This window comes from Onychostoma macrolepis, chromosome 07 (genome assembly GCF_012432095.1).
Source record: "Onychostoma macrolepis isolate SWU-2019 chromosome 07, ASM1243209v1, whole genome shotgun sequence".
Lineage (NCBI taxonomy): Eukaryota > Metazoa > Chordata > Actinopteri > Cypriniformes > Cyprinidae > Onychostoma > Onychostoma macrolepis.
Genome location: NC_081161.1, coordinates 18,563,982 through 18,590,503, shown reverse-complemented (window position 1 = coordinate 18,590,503; position 26,522 = coordinate 18,563,982). Strand labels below are relative to the sequence as shown.

The 26,522-nt window shown below is 38.4% G+C and overlaps 1 protein-coding gene across 1 annotated transcript; it reads right to left on the bottom strand.

Moving 5' to 3' along the window:
• Positions 1-6,902: 6,902 nt before the first annotated feature.
• Positions 6,903-26,306, bottom strand: ttc17 (tetratricopeptide repeat domain 17). Its single transcript, XM_058782924.1, has 25 exons — positions 26,064-26,306; positions 25,623-25,712; positions 25,316-25,485; positions 25,114-25,225; positions 24,230-24,361; positions 23,617-23,726; positions 23,324-23,471; positions 22,973-23,112; positions 21,570-21,730; positions 21,264-21,376; positions 20,483-20,629; positions 19,664-19,779; positions 19,393-19,543; positions 19,157-19,228; positions 17,872-18,096; positions 13,996-14,182; positions 13,219-13,359; positions 11,523-11,785; positions 11,284-11,434; positions 9,905-10,025; positions 9,658-9,817; positions 9,466-9,549; positions 8,258-8,377; positions 8,013-8,156; positions 6,903-7,928 (listed from the first exon to the last, which is right to left on the bottom strand). Exons 1-25 carry the CDS (start codon positions 26,271-26,273, stop codon positions 7,800-7,802), a joined length of 3,597 nt encoding a protein of 1,198 aa, XP_058638907.1. The 5' UTR covers positions 26,274-26,306; the 3' UTR covers positions 6,903-7,799.
• Between the last annotated feature and the right edge of the window lie 216 nt (positions 26,307-26,522).

Below are 26,522 nucleotides of genomic sequence, written 5' to 3'. Positions count from 1 at the left end.
ATCTGGACAACATAACTCCCTAATTTTAAGCACAGGTAAGGGCACGTGACACTACTAGTCTGACACTGTGACATTTTGACATGTTCCTGTAGTGAGCAGCTAACATGCGTGTTTTCAATTTAATTTAACAAGGAGTCAGTCAAGGATCGGTCCGTCCATGTATCGGCTGCTGTGACTATATTTCCATTTAAACACGTTGAAGTGCCACGAATCGTGTTTGGAAATTGTATGCTAACTCTCCAAACACAACTGATGTTCCACGAGCTGTATGCAACAGCACCTGCGCGCGCGTCAGCTGCGTCTCTGCAAAACTCCAAATAAGATGTCACGATCCAGATGTAATATTCTTTTTATTGCATTTGTGCTTTCATTCAGTTGTTTATTCACATGGTAAAACCGTTAAGCATCGCATCGTTTATTTTAGTAGTAAGCATGCAGTCCGGCAGTCCCCAACCCTTAGTGTTAGAATTCAGAATTAAATCACGTTAAATTGATAAGGCGCGGTTGGAGCCACTTGATACTGAAAGGGTGTGCCAGACTCAAAAAAAAAGAAAAGAAAGAAAATAGTAAAAACTGTGTGTGGGGAGGGGGGAGGGGGGGGGGGGGGGTCCAGTTAAAAAATCACATAGCGCTAGAATTGAATTGCAACGTTGAGTATGATGATAGTCCAAGAGGAGCAGAAGTAAGAGAGAGCTTTCTTCTATTATTCGCTGTGTGTGCCCTCCGCAAATGCTTTTTGGGGTAAGGGCTTCCCATTGATAGTTGAGAACAGCAAGCCCAGACCGCAAAAAGATTCGTGAAAGACTTTTCCATACGCTTTGAATGTGACATCTGAGTTGCAGGCTTGGTCCGTAATTACTAACAGTCCATGTTGTTGTAGCCAATGGCCGGACCGTGTGCAGTAGACTCCAGTTTCCACATTCGCTCAGAAATGCACAGAATCCGCTCTGGTGTACGACTCCCTTCCCATCCGAGCCCGCGCGCCGTCATTTTATCCGTGCTCCGATGCCCTTCCTATGGCCATACTGTACATATTCTCATGTTCGTGATGTGGTTAAGCAAAAAGCTGATCTACTCCTGTCAGTCGATAGATCTGTTGAAGGAGGGGAATTACTGCGCTCCAGCTCACAGTAAATAGAGAGCAGTGAAGGATTTCATTGGAGCATACGAAAACTCGTCATTCGACCAATCCGTGCTCTTCTCACACAGGGACCCCCCTTTTTGAAAAAAGGAAAAATATAGAAAACTAATTCTCCACCGGTGTGCGAAATGCATTTAATAAATTTGCTTCATTGTTGCCTTTGCAAAGCGCGCTTTTCTAATCCGAATGTGCCAACCTGTCGTCGCTATGACATATCTTAATAAAAGTGCTATATTATACAGGATTCGGTTGTTTACCGGGTGTTAATCTAAGAGTATCAAGCCAAAGCATCTGGAATGGTCCATTTCAATACAAATGTATCTGTCATGTCCGTATCAAATAATAAGCATCACCACCGCCGATAAATATCAACATGATCCAGCTGGACACTTACCACAAGTTCCTCAAGATCCGTGTGTACTAGGTCTGTAGTCACCAAAGCTTCCTCCTTGCCTTGTCTCATAAAATAATGAACATCATTCTCTGAGTCTGGCTATATTTGGATACCCCACACATCTCTCGCTCGCACGCACGCACACGCACACGCACGCGCGCGCGCACACACACACGCACACACACACACACAACCACAAAATAACCTCGTCCTCACGAGCACACACGCACACATAAACTCTATAACCAGAGAGCCCTACACTCGCTTTTGTCTGAATGTGTAGAATTGCCTCCGGATTCCAAGGTCAGGACTGAGAGTAACAGGGGAGAACAGCGAGACCCTAACATTTAAGTCTAATCTTAACAGATAGCGCTCTCGTGGTTACATGATGAGGTTGTGGTTTCATTTGTGGAAGTCTCCAGTCAGTCACGATTCCCTCCATCTGTCTCCGGCACCCAGCGCTTTGCCCCTACTGACGCAGCCGACGCGCATTACTCACTTTAGCAGTCACGACTCGCCAATCTGTGCTGTTTCCGATGAAACCGCAAGCCAAAAACGAATTACCAAGGAGCGCTGGGCTCTTACCCACTTCATACGTTTGGCAAACGTGAAGAATTGATTGCTCTTTGAAGTGATAAACATAAACCGTATGTATGACCGAGATTTTACAGCTACGTGTTTAGTCTGACGAGCTGGTTTTACAAAGACCACGCATTTGGGTCTATAAACAAACAGGATTGTTTACAAATCAGCGTTACTCTTTGGCTAATACACAAATCATTGAGGGGTTTTCCTTTAAAAAAAGAAGGTGTCACCATCTACGTGATCTTGAGGTTCAGTGGTTTCTCACAGGTTCTTGTTAAGAGGAATCCAAGCTGGTTTGAGTTTTTCATCAGGGTGGGAGACCATCTCAATCTGCTTGGTCAGGCTTAAGACAATCACCTTAGGCTGGTTTAAAATAGTGTTTTCAGCAGTGTTACCAGACTAACCTCAGGATCGCGTGCGGAAAATGAATTATTAAACGTATGTGATATACTGAATTATTGAGGAAATGGCCAGATGCACAAAAACAGTCGTCAGTGTGTGGAATAGGCTATAAAGACCAGAAAACTCTGCTTAGACAACAATTTCCACATGACTAAGGACATGAAAGAACAGTTTTATTCATTGGTAAAGGTCTGGACATTATAGCTGCAACGTTGTGCGTGCAAGTCGACGGATTTCAGCACCACTGATGGCGGACAGCTCCTCTTCGTTATAGAGGCATCATCATGTGATTTCAGCCACGAATGATAAAAATAGTTAATTAACAGGCAACCTTTGTTCTCGTATTTGAGAGTTTTCGTTATTAAAGCAAGCGCCAGTGTGATCCCCTTCCAGCTTCACTCACTGAATGCAAACAGGGTGATTCCCTGACAGGATGCGTGCGATAACTAATCCCACGCGTGCTGAATTAAGTGACCACAAAACCGTCCAGAAATACATATTGCAAGCCAGAACATGCAACCGAGGTCATCAGGAGAGCGAGAGGTCTCGCCGGTGGAGGGAGCCCTCGATGAGAGAAATACATTGTGTCAGTACTGAATGAAACGCTCAATAACACAAGGAAATATCTCAAGGACACAACGAGAGCACATAACGTGCTGTCCTGGTGTGTTTTTATGCCTCAAAACGAAGGCTGCATATGAGGGTGATACCCCTGTCTATTTCTGGATCAAGCTGTTACTATTTTTAGAGCACTTGGAGAAAAAAGGCACTCACAAATGCTCCTCAGAGGAATTGTACGTGATCACCGTGACATGCGCGTTCACATCTACTCTCTAACGCGGTTTGCGTAAAGGATCGTGACGCTCGGGTATGGAGACATGGCACCCTTTTGAAAAGACTAATCGTGATTTCTGCTTTAATTCAAATGGATGCCGATTCGTTTCTGGGTTTTTCTTTCTTTCTGATTTGAGCAAGTGTTACGCCCCAATTAATTGGATCAAAACGATACGTATTACCAATAACAGATACAATCATACACAAACTCGTAATGCAATTATGTATATATGGAAAATAAGTATTTTCTGTTTCCTCCTTTATCCAAAGCTGCGTCAGTTGCATTGACGTCACGTTCATATTCTCCTCCTTTCGTCGATGCCTTAATGAAAGACATTACCTCTGGATTCGGTGGCTGTTTTATCGTTTAAGGTGATAGCACGAAAAATGCTTGAGGCAAAAAAATTTAAACATTATTTATAGCAAGAGGAGAAACACTCAAGCTCCTCACACCAACCACATAAACACGTAAATAAAGTCAGTGCAAGAGCAAGAATGGACACAATGATTCAACTCTTGAAAGCAGATGTACAAAAACGACGTTTCTAATCTTAGCTTACTCAGAACCCAGACTATACAATAACACCCGACACACAATCATAAAATAGGCGTGCCAATGGCTGATGGTGATGATGATGCAAAGACGAGCAGACGTTGCCAGTAAAATTCATTTCTGGATCAGAGGCCTCATGCAAGACCTAGACTTCGACACGACGGCGCAGCAAGATGCCACGATTTGTGTTTCCATACATTTATCAGAGAGATTTTAGAGTCGTCTATCATAAAACCTACCCTGCATCCATTCAAACGCAGCAAACAGCTACGACGTCTAAAAACCGAGACCGTCGTTTTGTAATATCAAGAAGTGAAGGCTGGGCTGGGTGCCCTACTTGCAAAATTTGAGGCCGTATAGCGCGGAGTGTACGCGGTCGTTGCAAGAACCCTGACGCAACACGCAAAAAGACAGTAGACTATATAGGCTTATATATAAAAATGCGGAAAAGCAGGGTACAGATTTTCAAGATGATAAAAAATCAATAAAAAAACGTGCTCATGGTGTCATTGCGTTCATGCAGCAGTAGACTTGTTGCTACATCATACTATGCTCCATGCTATTTCATACTGATTGTCGTGAAATGTAGTCCGACGCATGCACGCGCTCGAGCTGAGGCCTGTAGTCGCTGTCCGTGGTGCTGAAACCCTCCGTCCGCTCATGTCAACTGATAAGGGAACGCTTTCTTACCAAAGTCCTTTCTTTGTTCATACAGTACTGGTTGCAACAGGACAGAGTTGGGGCGGTCTAGACAGCCCAGGTTGCATATTCAGTGACTTGATTTGCTACAGTTTTGACAATGGTTCGCATGTTCCTCATCTGATACAACTCAAGTTAGGAGGAGTAATACATGAGCACGACAGACTTCATTAAAAAAAAAAGAATAATTTCATTATTCCATCTGTTTGTTTGCTCTTTTTAAACGTAGAAGCGTTGCAAAAGCTAAAAGGGTACCGGAGATGTCAGTGCGATTCATAAATGTTACAACAGCGCGAATCGTGACCACTCGGCAACAATGAGAACAACACGCTTTGAGAACATCGGATTTAAAGTTGTGAAAGAGCCGCATAATATCAAGGGCGAATAATCTGCGAACACTCTGCCAAGTATCGAGATGAATAAAAAGTAATTATAAAGACTCAATACAACGGACAAATAGCCTACAAACTGAAGCGTGAGACTTTTAAGTGGCTGTAATCCTGCAAAACACAAAAGTAGCATCTTCCGATCTAGTTTTGATCTGGGCTCTGTATAGCCTAGGCTGCTCCAAATGCCTGTACGACCCATCCACAAGCGATCAAACTCTATGGAGTTAGCACTTAGTTCAACACCTGATCACTTTAAAAGCGATCCGAAGTCGAAATAAAGTTCCAAATGAGTTGAGAACTGAAACAGAAAGAAATCAGATATCACTCACCGCATGTTCTCGTTCATCGAAGTGCAAAGTGATGTTCGCACAGTGTACACAGAGGAATCTAGACAAGACGCAGCGCACAGACGAGCGCCTGCGTTTGGACCACAGTGATCACTGCGTGAATGAGCTCGCTCGCTTTTTTTCAATGAAGAGAAGTACCTAAAGTATCAGCTTTCCCATGTATTTGGGGGAGGGGGTCGAAATTGGTTATTGAGAAGTTAAAGGAGGGCTGGCATTCCGCAAACTTGTTTTGCATAGACAGACACGAGAGCGCGACGCTGTGAATGGAAGATGTTCACATTAACGGTAAGAATTTAAGTAAATTTGCTGGCAAAATATAATTGTATTATCAGTGTTTTACCACGATTTTGTGTAACAAAGCATACTGTAGTGTATTTTTAAAAACGTGTTTTTCATCCTTTATATTCATTCATTCATCTTTATATATATATATACACACACACACTCTTTATGCTTAATTTAATGGACACCAGGGCTTCTTAGATACAGCAGTGTCATTTCTGTTGGTGGAGAGCACAGCTTTCCCCGCCACCAGCCTATCACTGTGCTATTGACCCGCATTGACGTCATTGCGTCATTAGGTTTCCCTGGGAAACGCAGAAATTCAAAAATAGTATCAAATTAATTCAGCTGACAAAGAGAGGGGGCGGGGCTCTGGGTAAAACGGATTTGATGGGGCTGGGTAGGTGGGGGCTCTCCTATAAGTGTGGCACTCAACTAGACTTGGTGTTACTACTGGAGTGTCAAGCAAAATCTATCGAGGTCTATTTTTATAAAGTCCAGCTGCTGATGTGCTGCTGCTAGCATTATTTCGTAGTAGCAAAAAAAAAAAAAAAAAAAAGCCAAAATATTCTTAGTATATGTAATCATGATTTCATTTTGATCTAGTATAAACACGTATTTGATTACTGAGAACTTTAGAGTGTAAAGAGTGTATGTTATAGGAACAATTACAACCTAAAACTGTTATTTATAATCAATAGCCATTAACATGGATAAATATGATTTTTTTTTTTTTCTAAACGTTACATTATATCTTACAGCAAGTCTCAAAAATAACCTTTGTATGTCTTCATGTACTGAGGCTTCACAGCCACCTTGTGGTCAAAAACAGGATAGCATGAATTATATCATCAACCTCTACAGCCAATGAAAATTACCCTGTAACTATATATTAAAAAGTAAAACACATCCATCCTGTATCCCAATAACCATTTTTATACATTCAACTTTTTCAAGGGGCTTGATTTGGTGATTTTTTTTTTTTTTTTATGTGACCCATTCACAAGGTTGTTGAGATCCTTTAAAAGAGACACATTAGCACAATATTATATTTTACGCTCAACAGTTCTGAACTGAGATTCAAGTTTAATTTAATAAAATCATCAGAAAACAATCATGAACATGTTTTTAAAAAAACGCATGTCCACTTTAATTTCGGAGGAACCTGTATGTTATCATATAGACTATGGACACAGAAATGTTTATCTTGACTTTCTAAATATTAAATAGAACAGTACAGATCAGATCTTAGAGTCAACAGCTCAGCTGTGCAAAGTAAAGTGAATGGTAGTGTATTTTATAACTTTGAGCAAAACAATCTTATTAAAGGTCCCTTTTGAAAACTGAAAGGAAAACACATCTGTTAAAATCTCAAAAACACATTTTTGCTACTGATCTTTAGTTTAGTTTAAATATTTGCAATGGCTCTGTCTTCAGCCTGAACGCTAATGATTTATTCCATGTCAGCGAAGTTTGAAAGCAGTACAGTAAACCATCAGGGGAAATTCTCCTTTCCACGTTTGCAGTATTGGATATTTTTAGCTAAAAATAAAAAGCAACAGGAGGATGTACAAAATGCTTCAGCCTGCTCTGATGGCAGATACAAGAAGTGCATACAACAGCCTGAACGGTTACCATTAGACATAACTAAATTTGAGCATGGTTGTGTAAAGTAAAAGACTACAGTGTTTCTTTTAACAATCTGTATTCTGAATAACATTTTAAGACACCCTTTATACACCTAGCAGCTATTGCTGAGATAGAGGGACATATGGATATGGTGAGACTAAAAGATGCATTGTATTATTGGTATTATTGTTAAAAAAAAATAGCATTCAAATACAGTCCAACACATTCAAACGTTGAATCTCGACCCCAGCCAAAATATCCCTTTATAGGAATATCAAGATGTTTTATAGAAATAAACAACCCTTAAGCCATAAAACAACATCATAAAATTTTCGTAAAGATCGGAAAAAAGGGAAACTGTTTTTATAGCTCAACTGAACGCCAACCTTATAAACAGTAATGATATGGTCTATATTTATGAAATTAAGACAACAAACAGACAAACAACGTGTTCCTCACTGATAGCTTAGATTAAGGAGCATGTTAATGTTATGTTTGTGTGTGTGTGTGTGTGTGTGTGTGTGTGTGTGCGTGCGTTGTGCCCTCAGGGAGCTCGGTCCCTCTTGGAGAGGAGGTAGCACTGGATGGTGCGCAGACGATCTTTGGCTGGCCCAAATTCTGGCTGGAGTTTTAGAGTCGACTCGTACCAATGCATGGCCTTCTCAAACTCCTCCTATTAAGACATTAAGTACGTATTAAAAACAGTCATCACTTAACATCAATAAAATCCCTCATAAGACTCTGAAAAATCACTTACCATAGCTATATAAACATTTGCCAGAGTAAAATGGTTAACCACAAAGTGAGGAGCAATTTCCACTGCCATGCGAGCCACAGTCAGGGCGTCTTCCCATAGCCTCGCATTTTGGAAGATGTTGGCAAGGCTGATGAGAGGCACATCCTAACACAACAGAAACAAACATTCATATCTTGCAGTAAGATTTGCTTTTGTACAGGCCAACCAACAGAGACAAAACGTAACAGAAGAAGAACGAGCTGAACCTTCATGTGGTGAGGAGCGTAGTTCAGAGCCTGGCGGAGGCAGTCGATGGCTCTCTTTCCCTGACCTTTCACCCTCCAGTACAATGCTGCCATGCTGGACAGAACCCAGGACGTCTGATTCTAATAGATAAACGATCACCCAGATCATGAAATGGAACAATCTATTACTCACTGATAAACTTTCCATGGAGTTGTTCTCAGCTAGAAATACAAACAGTCATAAATTATGTTTGCATGCACAGTTTTATCATCAGTTTGGGTTTTTGAATAGTCAGTCCTAGTATCCACCTTATTTTGCAACACGGAAGTATGCTATTTTCTTGAATGTGCGAGACTTCTGATTCATTAGTCGCTAAAGGTAAATATCTATAAATTAAAAACTCAAGCTATCTGCGCTACAAACCAGTGTGTTTATGACTGCAATAACGAATTATCATAACAAAGACCAGTTTGCGATATCAAACAGCACACAGGTAAAATAACTGGAGGCCACACACATTCAAGTTCAAAATAGCTGCACCCACTCTTATGTTAAAAATAAGGTGCATACCATTTTAGTGGATATAATTTTAGTCCAATTAACATGTTTACACAATGGATAAAGCTACAATAACATTATCTACAGCACCTTTTTTGGGGTCAGTAAGATTTTTTTAAAAGAAATAAGAAAAGATTATTCACCAAGGATGCATTAATTTAATCAAAAGAAAGTAAAGACATTCATACTGTTATTAAAGATAAATATTTAAAATAAGTGCTTTTCTTTTGAACTATTTATCATAGAATCCTGAAAAATTTTAGTTTCCACAAAAACACTAAGCAGCACAACTGTTTTTAAATCATATAATAATCAACACCGAGCACCAAATCAGCACATTAAAATAATTTCTGTAGGATCACATGACTCTGAAGACTGAAGACTGGATAAATGGCTGCTGAAAATTCAGCTTTACCCTGACAGGAATAAATTCAATTTTAAAATATATAATAGAAAATAATTTTAAATATTAGTGATATTTTACAATATCATTGTTTCTACTATATTTTTTAATCAAATAAATGCAGCCTTGATGAACATAAGAGACCTCTTTCATAAACATAATATCTTACCAACCCTAAACTTTTAAAAAGCAGCACAGGTCTTAGCAAAATCCAAAATGTGACCACGCTTGTAGTCACATTCTTAGAACAAAGACTCAGAGTAATACCTTTTCCAACACCTTTGCAATACGTGTTCCCACTTGTTCAAAAGACTGTGAGGGAAATTTATCTTTTCCCAGATTCTGCAACACCTGTGTGTGGGTGAGATGAGAAACAAAACAGCCATTCACAAACGTCAGAACTTTTCAGATCAGCAGAATCACGGCTGTAAATAAGAGATAAAAAAAAAAAAACAGCACCTCTCTGAGTTGACTCTCTCCAGTATAGTGAATGCCTCCGCGGTTGGCCACTCCGCTCAGATGGTCCAGTGTGTGCATACTGGCAGGGAGATTGGCATTACACACCGGCTCCACTGCTGGCTCCTGAAGTGGTGTGGCAAAGTCTATATGCTCTGTGATACTGTGAGGAGTTCAGAGTCATATGTTAGTGGAAAAGAGCCCACTATGAAAGTATTCCAACAGAATGACTCTAAGAAAGATATCCTACTCTATGTTCTTGGCAGACACAGCCAGCCAGGTACTAGCCACAGTTGTGAGATCCACACGACGTGTGCGCTGACATTCCTCTGGACCGGGCCAACCTAGACTGCTGTAGTCCTTCCATCTCTCTAAAAGACACATAAAATATTATGATGTTGTGATGCCTTTTCGCAGCTACAGTGCTAGCAGAATCAGCTCGATGTCAGCGTTGTTATTGTCAACAAACTAGGGGTGTAACGGTACACGTATTTGCACTGAAAATCGGTGAGGGTTTCGGTTCGGTACGCAACAAATAGTTCCATTTTTCAGGAAATTCAGATTTCAGACAATAAATGCCGTTTTGACGCTCTTTGATGTGGTGAGACAGATCGCTGTAAGGTGGAGCGCAAGTGAGCGTGATCATCCCTTCCTCTTTACTAATAGTTTGAACACGAAATAAACAGGAATTGACATCTCACCCCTCACGTAATCGCTCAATTAGTGTTTCAAAACAGCTTGTAAATAAAATGTCACAAAGCATTTAATTTACCTCAGGCAAGTCATCAGTGTCCTGTCCACAGCTCGTTATTTGCAAGAGAAATTAAGTCTAGTGAAGAGCATTTTGCTAAATATTAGACTATATACTTTACTTGTTAGTGATATCTTAATTATTAAATGTATGTTTAAATAAATCTTCTACAAAACAAGTTATGACAACCACTCTGTAAATTATTATATTTCAACAACAAATAGAAATTGTATAATTCAGAAGTTAACTTAAAAACATGTTTGCATACAATTTTTTAATTTGAGTGTTAATTATTATAGTTCAAAATAAATAGTAATTGAATTTAAGTTTGGGCTCTGTTGTTAATTGTAACCTTATAGTAATGTAAAAGGGCTCCCTAGTTTAGAGCAGAAACTTAGGTATATTTTTATTTTTAGAAAATTTTAATAGAGTTTATTTAAACAAAGAGCAATTTGTTCGGTAAACCATTGTTTAATTAAAAATAAATAAAAAAAGACGCAATTTTTGTTTAATTTTTTCCTCCTCCTGTACCGAACATTGACGTCAAAACCGAGGTACGTACTGAAATGTCATGTTTGTGTACCGTTACACCCTTATAACAAATCATAAAAATCATTTCTGTTTACTGAAATAAAACAAATATTAGATGAAAAACGTAAAATGTTGCCTAACTGAAAGTAAGTTTAAGCTGGACTAAAAGGACTAAAAATAAAACTGAAATGAAAATGAAAAAGTTAAATAGAAATAGAAATAGATTTAAACTACTAATTTTGCTAAAACTAAAATGAAAATATAAAACTAAAAGTTTATCTAAAATATTAATAACTGTATATAAACAATACTAAATGTCAGGTAGGAAGGCAGTTCATTCTTGGCACCTGAGGGTCCAGGCGAGGGGATTGTGGGTCCACTGATCTCAAGGATGGAGTTGCTTGCTGCAGGTTCACCCTGACGAACATCTCCTTCTCCCACCCAGCCCTCCGAGGTATCAGTTTTGGGCTTTTTCACACGTTTCACCTGGAATGTTATCTGAAGAAACGAAGAGAACAGGAAACCGTTAAATTCTTCTTGATTATGAATACAAAAAGTTCTGAAACATTCTAACAGAGAGACGTACCCATTCAGCTCCCTCATCATCCTCACAGTTGCCAAAGCAGGGTCCTCCCCCTCTCGCCCCCATGACCCTGTCGTTTTTCAGCACACGGATGCCCCGTAGGTCCCCTGTCTTCCCGTTCATGTCCAGAGCCCCCTCAAATGCTCCTATCAGCTCTTCTCTCAGACGCCAGTCCTGCTCCTCTTCCTCCACCCCGTCAGTCTTTTGCTCTCGGACCCTGTCCTGCCCACTCGCCTCCCCTGAACCGTTGCTGTCCACCACAACCTCTGCAGAAGATGAGAGAGTAACAGAGAGAAAAGGTAAAGAGGAAAGCAGTGAGAGTGCTGCTTGTTTAGAAGCACACAGGACTTAAGCAGAAGTCCTTGTTCAGAAGATTTAATTCATTCTTTTCCATGTGGACTGACATCCTCAATCTGACAATGACTGTTTGTAAAAAAAAAAAAAAAACACTGCATGTTTTCAGCCAGCTATTGTTTAAAAATAGTAAGTGAAACAACATGAAATATGAAACAGTATAAAATATGCAACCATGAATCTTTAACATAGTGCTGTGCTATATTGCTATATCACATGGCCTCACTACATTCTGTTTAATTTAGCAAGGACAGGACAGTTACCATCACAGAGCCTTTTTTCACCTTTCACATGAAATTAAATCTGGAGTAAAAATGTCAAATTTAACATGTAAAGGCTTACAATTAATATATGTTTAAGTTCATAAAGCATGGGGAAAGTGACTATATTAATAAATGATTCACATGAAACATGAAATACAATCTGTTGGGTTTTTGTATGAAAATTGCAATTATTATGTAAAGGGGCGTTACATTTCCGACGTGGCTTGTGGTGTTCGGCCAATGACAATGCACTGGGTCAGTTGGCCAATCAGAGCAGACTGCGCTTGTTGGAAGGAGGGACTTTGTAGAAAACGACGCATTTAAGAGAGGCATAGAGCAACTACAATAATGTACAGTATTTGAAAAATAATGTGTTTTTTGAACATTAAAACATGTCAACATATTCTGTTACACCAAATACACAAAATAATGATCTTTAAAAAAGCATCATATGACCCCTTTAATAGGAATCCACACAATTGTGAATTTCACATGAGAGCAAAAGATTTCCACATGCAGATTTCGCAGCACGTTCAAGTTTGTTGTGCGATTTTACCACATTTGCCAACAGAAAGCTACTTGGTATAAAAGTAATTCTGTGAGAGATGTGCTTCATACATTGCTACAATATTGACCTGTTTCTTGACAAATATTTGCAGAAATTTTGCTAATGTGATCACACACTGATGAAGTCAAATTCTGTCTGACAACTGTCACATTTCCAATTCTCAGAGGAGACATACAGTGGAGTCTAAATGTCTGAGACCGCAAATCTGGGATTTAAAATTTTATTTAAACCTTGAAACAAAGATTTAGGATGTAAAAGAAAAACGCTGTAATGTAAAAAAAGAAACATACAAATAAATAAATAAGATATTTAAGATTTAAATGTGATTTCACTAATGGAATAAACACTTGTGACAATAAGTATGTGAACTCACTTAAATTGTTATGCTAATAATAAATGCAAAATAGAAGTATTTTTGCTAGTGGTCTCAGAATGTTGGACTGAGTCCACTGTATTGTATATGAACATCAAACACAGAGAAAGAAGCCCCTATAAGCTTCATTATTAATCTTACTCTCAAAGAGGAGAGAGTCTTCTAAAGCAGACACAGGCATGGCATCAGTGTCCCAGGCCTCCTGCCTGCTGCTGCTGCTGCTGCTGGCCGTGTCCCATTCCTCCAGCTCTGTGTCTTCCTCTGCCTCACAGCCAGAGCCAGCTACACACACACACAAACACACTTCAGCTCAATGTTGCTTAACTTAGATTTTTCAAATCAATACAACTGCATTATTTATAAGAAGGTAGAAACAGAAGCCACTTGGACACACATTCACCATTCACATTGTTGTATAAGTGAAAAGTGTGTTAGTTCAAAAGGGGTTTGCCATATTAATCCCTAAATCAATAGCTCAGAGTTCCCCCAAACGAGAAGAGGACAATGAGTTCATTTTTGACTGCAGAGCGCAGCGGCATCTAAATAAAGCCTGTGCTATTTTCAGTGCCCTGAATTATTGAGGACACGATTTCGCTATTTCAAAGTCTCTCTCACTCAGAAGAGTGCCAGGGGAGAGAGAGCTGAGCTAGAGAAGGGGAGCAGTGCAGGATGCTGAGGAGAAGAGAAAAGGGGAGCAGAAGAGGGAATGGAGCAAACCCAGAATAGAAGATGCAACGGTATAGAGTCTAAAATTAGCTCAAAGATTACAGTGCCTGGCTATAAAAAGAGCGCTGAGCACTCTGCCGCTGAGGCTGCAACACCAGGGAGGAGGAAAGAGTGAGTGATGGAGGAACGTGAAGTGGGCTAGCTGATTCGGTGTTGGAAGGGTCCTACAGGTTTACGGAAGAGGCTACTTACATGGACAGGCCTGGTGCTGGAGATTGTAAAGGAAGGGGTAAAACTGGAGACAGCGCATTAGAGGCAGGCTGGCACGACACTGGGGACAGTGAACTGTGAGAGTCAGGGCCCGACGAAACATGGCCAGAGCGCCAGTCAGGTTTCCCTGAGAGAGGTGAACGTTGACCAGACTTAACAGGGTGTGAGGCTGGTGTGAAAAAGAGAGAGAGAGAAAGATACATTTACGTCACTTAATAAACTTCTCTGTAATAGCTAACCCAAAAAATTCAATTCATGTTTTGAAGTCGTTCAAGATGCAGATAAGCTTGTATTGGAAAAGATCGTAGAAATATAGCATTACATCACTGGTACACCAATAGATCTTTTGCAAGTGAATGGGTGCCGTCAGAATGAGAGCTGATAAAAACAACAGAAGTTATCAATACAAATCCAGTGCATCAATTAATGTCTTGTAAAGTGAAAAGCTGCATTTTTGTAATAAATCATTAAGGCACTGTAACTTTAAACCATTGTTTCTGACCAAAATAGAGTCTACTGAGTTCATAATCCATAATAATGCTTCACCCAGTAAAGACCTCTCTCATCAATATCTACTGAAATATTTGGTTAGAACCATTTCAGACAGACTTCACTTGTAAACAATGCTTGAGCTGTACATATTTTTCTCCTGATTCAGACAAGATTAATTTTTTACTGGAGAACACAATATTTTGGATTATGGACTGGTATTTAATAGGAAGCTAAAGTTTGAAGTGGCCGTCTTAATGATGGACTTTACCACAAACATGCAGCTTTTATCTTCAAAAGAAATTAATTGATGGACTGGAGTAGGGCTGCAACAACGAATCGATTAAATCGATAAAAATCGATTACTAAAAGCGTTGGCAACGAATTTCATAATCGATTCGTTGTGTCGCGCGACGCGAGACGTTTGATTATTAAAAAAAAAAAAACTTTAGTTGAGCGCGGAGCGGAGTGAACACACTCGGTCTCTCTCGCGCACGGATGCTAGCAGAGTTTGGCGCCTCATAAATAAAAAACAAAAAGTAAAAAAAAAAAAAAAAAAAAAAACGAGCGGAGGTAGAGGAAAGATACATGGCGGAGGCAGAGAAATCCGTGCGACCCAAGTCATCCAAGGTGTGGGAGCAGGGGCGGCGTTTGCGTATGGCAGAGTATGGCAGTTGCCATACCCTAGCCCAGTCAGGTGCTGTGAAAAATTATCCAAACTTGAGTCGCTTATAATTCGTTTTTATTATTTTAAATCAGAGAGTTTTAAAAATAGTAAACCAATGATAAGCATTAAAATAACTTGTCAGTAAAACTTCGTAACGCCATTGGATCATCGAGCTCTCAGCGAGACCTCGTAACTTCACCCGCCTCCGTTCAGATTGACGCGCGCACAGCCTGGAGAAGATGAGATCTCTGCTTTTTCGCAATGCAAGGGTGAATAAATAATTGGTGTTTGAATAGTACAGCGTTTTCTTTACTCAAACACTATGTCAGTAAAGGATAATGTTTTTGTGTGTTTGAAGAGTGGAGAAGAATTAGTTATTTGCTGTCTATATACGTTTTAAATATCCTGTGCATTATGTGCATAAGCGCTTAATTTGAGATTTTGGCCAAGTGTATTAAACAACAAGAAAAAACTAAGCGCCCATATAGCTACAATCAAAGTTATATAACCTGTAAAAGTTGATGAAAGCATAATGCACTTATGCACTGCATAACAGTTACAGCCGTTCTAATGACAGACAAAACACTCCATCTCCGTCATTCTCTGGTCAAAAACATTATTAACTCCATTTGAGCTTGATTTTCATATAATGTTAAGTGCAGGTGTCTGATACAATACCAACGCTAACGACGCAGTGTTGTTAAATTATTTAATTTTTTGCCCCCCCCAGATGTAAAGCATACATGTGTATGTTTTTTGTGTTAGTCCATTTTTATTTTATTTTATTATTATTATAACAGCTCAGGGATGTTCAAGGAGCAACATGTTTGTGCACTTTCTAAAGATTTTAGTTCTGTTTTTGAATAAAGGGTTGGAAATGAATGCTTTTTTTTTTTTTAATCCGATTCATCGATTAATCGAAAAAATAATCGACAGATTAATCGATTATTAAAATAATCGTTAGTTGCAGCCCTAGACTGGAGTAGTGTGGATTGCTAGTGTATTATTTTTTTATCATCTGTTGGGACTCTCATTCTGACGGCACCCATTCACTGCAGTGGATCCATTGGTGATCAAGTGATGTAAAGCTAAATGCATCTCCAAATCTGATCCAATGTAGAAACAAATTTGGTAACACTTTAATTTAGTGACCAATTCTCACTATTAACTAGTTGCTTGTTAGCATGCATATTACTAGCATATGGCTGTTTATTACTACTTATAAAGCACATATTAATGACTTGTTCAACATGACCATATTTTTTTAACCCTACCCCCTACCTAAATTTAACAACTACTTTACTAACTATTAATAAGCAGCAAATTAGGAGTTTATTGAGACAAAAGTCATAGTAAATAATTAGTTAATAGTGAGAACTGGTCCCCAAACTAAGGTGTGACCACAAACTTAAACTTCACCTCGGATGGCCTGAGGGTGAGTAATTTTCAGCAAATTTTCATTTTTGGGCGAAACATATGTATACTTTGGGCTGTCAATTTAACCTGTTAGTGTGATCAATTCCAAAGAAAATTATTTGATCAAATTAGTGCTGTCAAACAATTAATCGTGATTAATTGCATCCAAAATAAAAGTTTTTGTTTACATAATATATGCGTGTGTGTGTGTTGTGTTTATTTATGTATATATAAATACACACACATACAGTAAAATATTTACATGTACATACATTTATATATTTATATTATTACATTTTATATTATATATATAAATATATTTAATATATAAAGCATAGCATTTTTCTTAAATATATACATGCATGAGTTTGTATTTATATATACACATTACACATAGCACACACACATGTATTATGTTAAGAAAACTTTTATTTTGGATGCGATTAATCGCTATTAATTGTTTGACAGCACTAGATAAAATTAATGCCCTTTGACCCATATAATAAATGAAAAATATGAGAAATTCAAGTTTGAAGTGCCACTTGCATGTTTTTGCAAGTCTTCAGTAAGCTGACAAGCAGCTCGCCTCACTTACAGCAGAGCAGCTAGCACATTTATCAAATGAGTAAAGCCCCAACCCTTATCAAACACTTGTAACTTTCTAGTGATCTTGAAGACATTGATTAGCTTCTTCAGGCATGTTTGATAAGGGTTGGAGCTAAACTCTGCAGGACACCAGCCCTCCAGGACCGAAGTTGCCTATCCCTGGTCTAGAGTGTGACGTCAATTTTATCATCAGTATATGAAAGCACAGTCAGATTTTTCTAACTACACAAATGTATACTTTTTTGTGCAATATTTTTGCACTGATTAGTTTGGCTAATCTACAGCCTCTTTTAAAAGCTTTCATCTGTCAAAACCATGCAATATGTTTGGATTGTTTTTATCCTTGGGCTTTTCTTTACAAATATTTATATGTTCAATTGCAATTAATTCAAAAGCAAATCATGTAATTAATGTGATCAGATATTTTAACTAATTGACAGCCCCAGTTAACACCACTGTATGTCTGACATTTAAATTCTGTGGCATCAAAGGAATATTTCCATGGGTGTCATGTCAAAACAAGATTGTAATTAACATCGTAATCAACAAGCTGTCTACACTGCAACCTAGTTATGTAATCACTTACAGTGTAAACTGGGTGGTAGTAGTAATAAAGTCTGCGCTGAAAAGGTGTGGTGTTCAATGGTCTCAATTATAGCCAGGTCAGTGTCAGGGCATACCTCTGTGCGGTTGATCTGCAGGGCCTGTTGCAGCAGCTCATGGGCCTCGTCATGCAGGCCGTAGTGCAGCAGCAGGTTAGCAGTGTTGACCAGAGGCATGTCTCTGTGCTGAGGAGGGGCAGAATGGAGCGCCTGACGCAGACACGCCAAAGCTTGTGTGCCATTTCCTTTAGCACGCCAGAAAAGACCTGCTTCATTCTGCATCATCCACCGCGGCCCACTCATCTGAGAGAGAGAGACATTCCATTTGACCTTCGGTAAAAGCTTTTGTTTTTACTATAACAATCCTAGTTTTACATTTAAATGTTGCAAGCAGACAATCTAACAACCAATTATGAGCAGCTAACAACTTCTAAAATGAAACATCTGTCATTATTTACTCATGCTCATTAAGCTGCAATATTTTTTCAGTGAAACACGTACACAAAAATAACTTGTGAAAGAATCTTCACATAGAAATCATTGTCATGACTGTGAGCATGTGCTGTTCAGATCCTAAAAGGCCAAAGCAGTACTATAAAAAGCATCATTGCACTAACCTACATCACCACTGTTTGGGTCAACATTTTTCCCCCCAAAGAAATTAACATTTTTATTCAGCAAAGATGCATGAAACTGATCAAAGGTGACAGTAAAAAATTCTACATTGTTATAAAAGGTTTCTATTTCTAGTTTCTATTCATTTAAATATGCTGGGAAAAAAAATAAAAATGATTTCCACAAAATATGTAGCAACACAAATGTTTTCAAAATTCTAGAACAACAAATCAGCATTAGAATGGTTTGAAGGATCTTAAGAATCACATAACACTTACATTTTGTGATTACATTTTAAAAATTGTACAATTAAAAAAATTACATTTCAAAATATGTGTAATTGTGTATGATTTCAAAGTTGCAGCTGAGATAATGATAATCAGTCAATAGTGTCTTACATTTGGGTCTATTCCTTACACAAAACTATCATATGGCTTCTGAACACTTTATATTATTTACACTTTAACACACAAGTCAATGGCAACTATTGGTGCATTTATAGTGTTTTCTGTCCTTTTCTGAGTTTAATGGTCCACAGTCACTATAAATGCTGTATAGAAAAAAATATTATACAAATGTTCATTATAAAGTTCTTTACAATGAACATTTATTCATTCTATCTTCAATTATATCAGTACTTTACACTTACACCATATTTCCATGAGATCCACACTCCATCCACTAAAAAGCAAATAGTGCAATTGCTAATGTATTCAACATAAGCCACATGTAGCCATTATTCTTTTACCTTGTCCAGAGCCTGAGCAATCAGTTCTCCAGTTTGCTCCAAACTCCTCCCACCACTGCGCTTCAGCAACACCTGCATAAAACACACACACAGAATGACTCACCTGAGAAAACACAACACTCCCACACACTAAATAGCTCTCCCTGCCTCATCTACCTGCACAAATAGCCCAGGTAAGGTAAGGGTGTGGTACAGAATGCCTTCAGACTGACAGTGTTGAGTAAGCTGGCTCATACCTCAGCAGCATGTGGGTCAGGCAGCTCCTTCTCTAAGGCCCAGGCCAGAGAGTCCAGTGGGTCTCTAGCAGTGACAAGATTCTTAAAGCTGCAGTCCGGCGTGTTTGCTGATGATGGAGGACTTTTGCTCTCCAAGAGGATGTTCAGAGCCCTGGTAACATGACAAAGATAACAAGGTGCCATGTTACATGTTGAAGAGTTGAGTGTGTGATTCTGTGACTACGTACTGTATTTAACATATAAGTGTTCATTTCACAGTGCCACGTCTTACTTAAAGCTGCGGGACTCAGGTGGCAGGTAATAGGTGGGAAGAAGGTGCACTGGGGGAATGGTGGGGAATCGGTGCACACAATCTGACCTCTTGGGCCACAGCACCGTATGACTTTCCTGTTCACACACAACAAACAGAATGTGACTTTTACTATATAATAGACAGGATAATATCGATAATACAGAAATGATCCGTTTTTTTTTGGCAACACTGATAATGCCAAAATCAATCCGTGTAATTTGAGCAATCACAAAACCACCATAAAACATGCCTTATTGATAAAATGTTATAAAATTAGATAACTCCATGCTAGCTATATTAAATTGTATTGTAATCATGTCTTTTGTTTATTTTTAAGATTATACTTGAATGATTTTTATTCCAAATTATTCCAGGATAACTAGTTGACTGCATTTTATGGCTAAACCTTCCACCAGTTTGAGTATTTTCATTGCAATGGTCAGATGGTATAAGTCAGAACTCTTGTATGATTCAAAAAGTTTTAATAATGAGTTTGACTAGGATATGGAAACAATTTTACAAGTCAGAATCTCATAATTACGATAATTCGGACATGGCATGTATACACCTTTGTGTTCTAACATATAAACAACATGACATTTACACATAAAAATATGCCACACAATAAATACATGCCATAAATATGCCAATAATTAGTACAACATGGAATCTGTTTCTGCAGGAACTTCTCAACACAACTCCTCATGCATTTGTGTTAATTAATTTTAGGATAATTCCGTTGTTTTCAGTTAACAATAGGAGTGTTTACCAATAAACAAATAATCGACACACACTTACATCGGTGGAGGTGGTCTCCTTGTCCCAGTGGGCTGCAGGTTCCCATCCTAAAGACATGGTGTAGGACTGCTGAGGACTGTGACTCTCATTCACACTCAACTCGGACACCAGAGCAACACTGCTGGCTACTGACACTTCCTCACCAAACTACAGACACACGCACACACACACACACACACAGAGAGAGAAAAAGAGGAGATTGACACTAAAGCAATGTAACAGAGGACTGATGTTATACTGAATATCAACAACAATATTATCACATGTAAAGTATTGCTTTCATACAACTGTTTTACAAAGTCAGTTTCAGCTAATCAGATAGTTTGCTTAATCCTGATCCGCATACAAAAATAGTTTTGCAAGCAGTCAAAGTAGGGTATAGTAGACACGCAAACAAAACAACAATACGTTCCACAGTTGTAACACAAAACACTCATGAAACACTGCCAGAGGGCCAGGGTCTACTAGGGGGCCTCCACACACTCTTAAGGAGCCCTCAAGGATTCAAGCATCCAAGAATTTAAATAAGCTACATCAACTAAAAATCAAAACATTTCTTATTTTAATTCACTAATTTTAAGTGTTTTTTCTAAACATGCAAAAGTACAATTTTGAAACTCCATAGGCATTTAAATAATGAATATACATTTTTCAAGGTCGGCTAAATATTTTATTTAGAATATTTATTTAGTGTAGAACTCGATTAAACTACTTCAATATTTATTCTAATTATTATCACACACAAAGCAAAATAATTCAAACAGTATGTTTTCAGTTTCACCTGAATGTAGTGGACATTTTCAAACAGTTCTCCACGGTGATAACGTACAGGCAAGTCAAACGGGCAGTGCAGGGTGAACTTCTGCTGGCCCATATGACACATTTGGTGATTTCCTGAAACAAAACATTTAAGTCCTATTATACGCATTCATGCAGTAGAACAGGGGAAGAGAACAAACATGGCACCAACTAGATCTGGCAGGGTTGTGAAACTTGTTTATCCAGTATACTGCACAATCTTGAGTTTGTGAGTCTATGTTACAGAAACTGTATGACTGGAATTGAAAGGTAAAAAATGTAGTCTAACCGAGTTGAGCTTCTTTAGCCATTTGGGTCTCGTGGATGATATTTCGCAGGATCTGCTCTTCCTGAATGAGCTTGTGCTTGTCCAGCATCTCTTGCTGCCTCAGGTAATGATCATGCTGCTTTTGGTACTCCTTCAGTTCATTCAGGGTGCGTTGCAAAGACCTGGACAAAGAGTCAGGGAAGATGCACTTTTTTGAGCACAAACTCAAAGATTCATTTGTGCACAAACTCAAAGATTCATTTGTGCACTCTTCCTCGTCATCAACAGAACAACTGCAAGATATTTATCATCACTGCCAGAAAACAAATGCTTAAGTCTGAATGTCACAATTAGAAAGCATCGTCACTTTGCTTGGATTTTGTTTATCTGGTGTAACTACCAAAATACTGTCAACATTTTGTGTTAGAATTTACACAATATCACAAAATATATATTTACAATGACACTTCACTTTGTGTTTAACGCATAATGTGTGGTTCTTAGTTTGTAAGTCGACTCCCACATGAAACAAATCTAACTTTTTGCTTAATCAAACCTCTAGTGTGAAAACACTATCATTTAATGCCCATTACAAATATCGTTTTTTGTGGTTCTCTTTTTTGCCCCAAAGAGAAAATAAATCTTAACAACTTGGGACCCACTGGTGGATAAAACATAGCAAGATGTATAAAACCAAATTTTTAGACTGGCCTTTAATAACATATCTATAAGAAGCATATTAATGTACACTACTGTTCAAATCATTGGGGTCGGTAAGATTTTTAAACATGTTTTTTAAGTCCCTTTCAAATCATAAAAGGCTGGATTTTATCAAATACACTTTTTTTTTTTAAATAGTGAAAAATTAATTTATGAATTAACTGAATTTTCAGCAGTCATTACTCATTACTAGTGTCCCATGATTCTTCAGAAATCATTCTAATTGATTTGGTGCTCAATAAACAATAAACATGCTTAATTCAGTGTGTGAAAAACCGCAATAGTGTTTTTTTTCCAGGTTTCTCTAAAGAACAGAAAGTTAGAAAAAACAGTATTTATTTAAAATAGAAATCTTTAGTAACAATAAATGTCTCTACTGTTATTTTTGATCATTTAATGCATCCTTGCTGAATGCATTTTTCTTTTCTCACATAAAATTAGTTTGAGATCGAACTGCATAATTGCCAGCCATCCTGTAGTACAACCCTGCTAAAGGCCCCTGCAGTGATCCATAATGAATTCCTCTTCATAAAATGAACAGCAGAAATACGCCATCAATGAAAGAACAAGAGCCAATCAATATTGAGAAAAAGGCTATTCCATACTCAGATGGTTTTCTTAATGAGACTCAAGATTAATTGCACAGAAAAAGAGAGTCAAAGTCAGTCACAGCAGTCAATGAGAAAACAAATAGTCTTTCTTACCGATGTTGAGCCTCAAGCCGCTGCTCCAGCTTCTGCTGACAGAGGACGGCATGTTTCCTCCTCAGGGCCTGCTCAAAGCCCGGCTGAGCCTGCAGGGCCTGCTCATAGCACAGCACGGAGTGATTATACTCCCCCAACATCTACCAGAGAGACAGGAGGAATGGAGAGAGAGAGATGCAGCAAGCAAGTGTTTGTCATTTTATATAAACAAGGAAATCACATACTAAAGAAAAACTGCCACTTCCTGTCCAGCAGTAAGTGCATGTGAACAGAGGATTATGAGGAAGTTCAAAAACATTTAAAAATTGTATTTTCAGAAAGCATTCCTCTTCTTCAAAATGCTGCACTCACAGCGTAAATATTGCCCAGGGTGTAATGGCTGGTTAGGAGATCGGTGGTGAGATCTAGAGCAGCGTGGGCGAGAATGGCGGCGTCAGCCGAGAAGTGCGCTCTGTGAAGTATGTTTGCCATATTGATGAGAGCAACATCTTTGTGCTGCCTGTAAAAAGAGAGGAAATACATGCAAATTTATGTAAAGCAACTTATGCAATTCTTTGCGCAGTTGAGGAAACATTGATTTCACGGTTGATAAGTTATGCCCACTATACATCTGCCATTTGTATACATGTGCCATTTCACTTTACCTTGGAGAAAAATGGAGGGCACGGACCACACAGTCCACAGCTCGCCTGGGTTCATTCTTCATCCGCCAGTAGAAGGAGGCCAAGTTATAAAGCACCCATGAAGAGGAATTCTTAGAAAGTGAGAAAAAGACAGTCATCATTAATCTTGAGAAATGACCATTTCAGCTGACTTCTGCTATTATCTACAAACCTTTAAAAACTGCAACTTAGAGGAAAAACTGAACCATAAAGGAAAAAGTATGGTACTGATATATCATGCAGCCTTAAAAATTCCTGACATTTACTATGTTTAGAAGAAGGACTTGGCTTTCTAAGCAAAGATGCTCAAAGCAAAGCACTTTATGTGCCATAAAAATATTCATTAGCTTTGATTTACAAAGACACCTTTGTGACTCATAACTAATAAAGTTCCTCATTGTGCATTTTAGTGCTGGTTTTCATCTTATGAAGCACAATAATCTTATATTAGGAGAACATAACTACAAAGATTTCCAGTCACTATAGAAAATACTATATTTTTTCAGGCCTAGAAATCACAACTGCAACATTTCAAGGTTTTCCATGACTGTGAGAACCCTGAACTTTAGAGATCAAGTAAATCAAAAGTAAATACCTTTAGGAGGGCCTGGTGTATCCGATGCCCAATCTCATCCACACTCTGTCCCAGCTTAAGAGACAGGGAGGTAAAGATCGGGTCATCCTTTGAAAGCAAGGGTGATGTTAAGTTTACCTTCTCTTGTACACCCTGAGAGAAAAAAAAACATTGAGCAAGAAGACAATGAGCCCATGTTTAAAAGTAAAGTTGGCATGAAATGAAAATTCACCTTTGTATTTTCTAAATGCATCTCATAGATCTTTTTGTGAAAAATTCATCTGTACAAGTTTCATTTGTTGATCTCATAACGTTAAAACAAAATTACATAACTGGACCTTCTTGTGAAAACGACAGACTTCAGTCATTACGCATGCAGGACGTCTCCAATCATTTCGTCTGTTTAAACCCTACACTGCAAGCTCACATTAATTTGCCTCCACTTTTAAATGCAATGCCCACATCTCACAATCCAATCAATAATGCACTGAACCAAGTCCCCACTCGTACATTTTCCAGTGAAAAATTTTGAATTATGATATCTTTAATGTTTCTGAAAGAAGTTTATGTTCATCAAAGCTGCTTTTATTGAATAATAAAAGTATATAAAATCAGCATATTAGAACGATTTGTGAAAGATTGTGTGACACTGAAGACTGGAGTAATGGCTGATGAAATTTCAGCTTCACTAAAGGAATAAATTACATTTTAAAATATATCAAAACAGAAATTATTTAAAATTGTAATAATATTTCATAATATTACTGTTTTTACTGTATTTTTAATCAAATAAATGCAGGCTTGATGAGCATTAAAAACTTCTTTAAAAAAAATAAAAACACTTAAAAATATTTTAGTGCAGTAGTGTATCTATGGGTAAAGTTTAAAGCACTCAAAACACTCACCCTGAGGTGCTGAAATGCATGAATGCTATAAGGGAGATCGAGAATTTTAGCGCAGTCAGGTTTTTCCAGGTCTGGAGGTAGAGGTGACATCTGATCCAAAAATTCCTCTGGACTAGAAAACCACAAAAACAAAACCATAATGACTTATTTGATAATAACAATTAAAATAATTACATAAAAAGCACAAGCAAACACCACTTACTTTACGTCTTTGCTCTCCAGGGATATAAAAGTGCCATCATAGAGATCTAAGTCTCCCAGAGGAACTTTAGCTGTGACACAGTCAGCATCTTCTTTATAATGTCGCTGCTCTAAACCAGTATCCCGGTCCTCGTTCTCTTCAATGTGAATCTTCTGAGCAACTAGCTGCTTCTGCAAAACGTACAGTAACTCACTGTCAGACAAGGGATTAGGGAAGCATACCTTTACTTCTAGAGCTGCCTTCTTCAAGACAAAGTGCATTGTAAAAGATCCTTTTAGGTTATGATGAATGTGAGGCTTAACATCACCTCTAACTTCTTGAGGTAGTTCACACGAGTCTCTTGTTGCATGAAAAGAACTAAATGGTGGGGATGTTTCAAGTTAAGAGGAGAATCCACCTAGAAACGAAAGGGAGCATGAAAAAAGCAAAGGCAAAATCAATGCGCAAACATGCTTTGAGCAAGAGTCACTATCGGACAGATATGAGGTCAGAGATTAGAAGACATCAAGAAGCCAAATCAGGCTGATGATCCGGACATTATTAATGAATCACTACACACTAGCGCGCGGTTATACCGTGACAAGCAGCAGACAACAGCTGTCAACGCGCATCTGCCTGACAGCTGGATAAAGCGGTGTTAGTGAGTAACATTCAGATTAGAAAGCTACTGTTGAGAACCGTTGATATCTTGTCTTGTAAATATGGTCTAGAGAGCGATGGAGTGACTAAACACGACACAGTCGCGTACCTGCTGTTGGATTTTGCCGTCCTCCGTCACCACCCAGTGCGTGGTGGCTCGCGCAGGCTCGGCCAACAGTATACAAACAAACACCACCGCCGCTCCGCGAACGGAAGGGCTCCAGAACCGTTTATTAGTGGAATGACTGCCTATGCTACTGCTCTTGTCATCCGCCATCTTTTTACCGTCTGTCCATTCGACCCTAAAGGTTCGCGTCATTCACCGCAATCTGCTTCCGGGTTACGGAATGACCCCGCCTCCCCACCCGCATAACACAAACATTCGCCAAACTCATTTTAGTTTTCCAGTTAATAATAAATAATAATACAAATAAAAATGACCAATGTTATGCCATTTGCGTAAAACGCTTGTTTTAAACTACTATGTTATAGTCAAGGTCAACGCAACTAACTTTATAATATATATATATATATATATATATATATATATATATTCATTTTTAGTCAG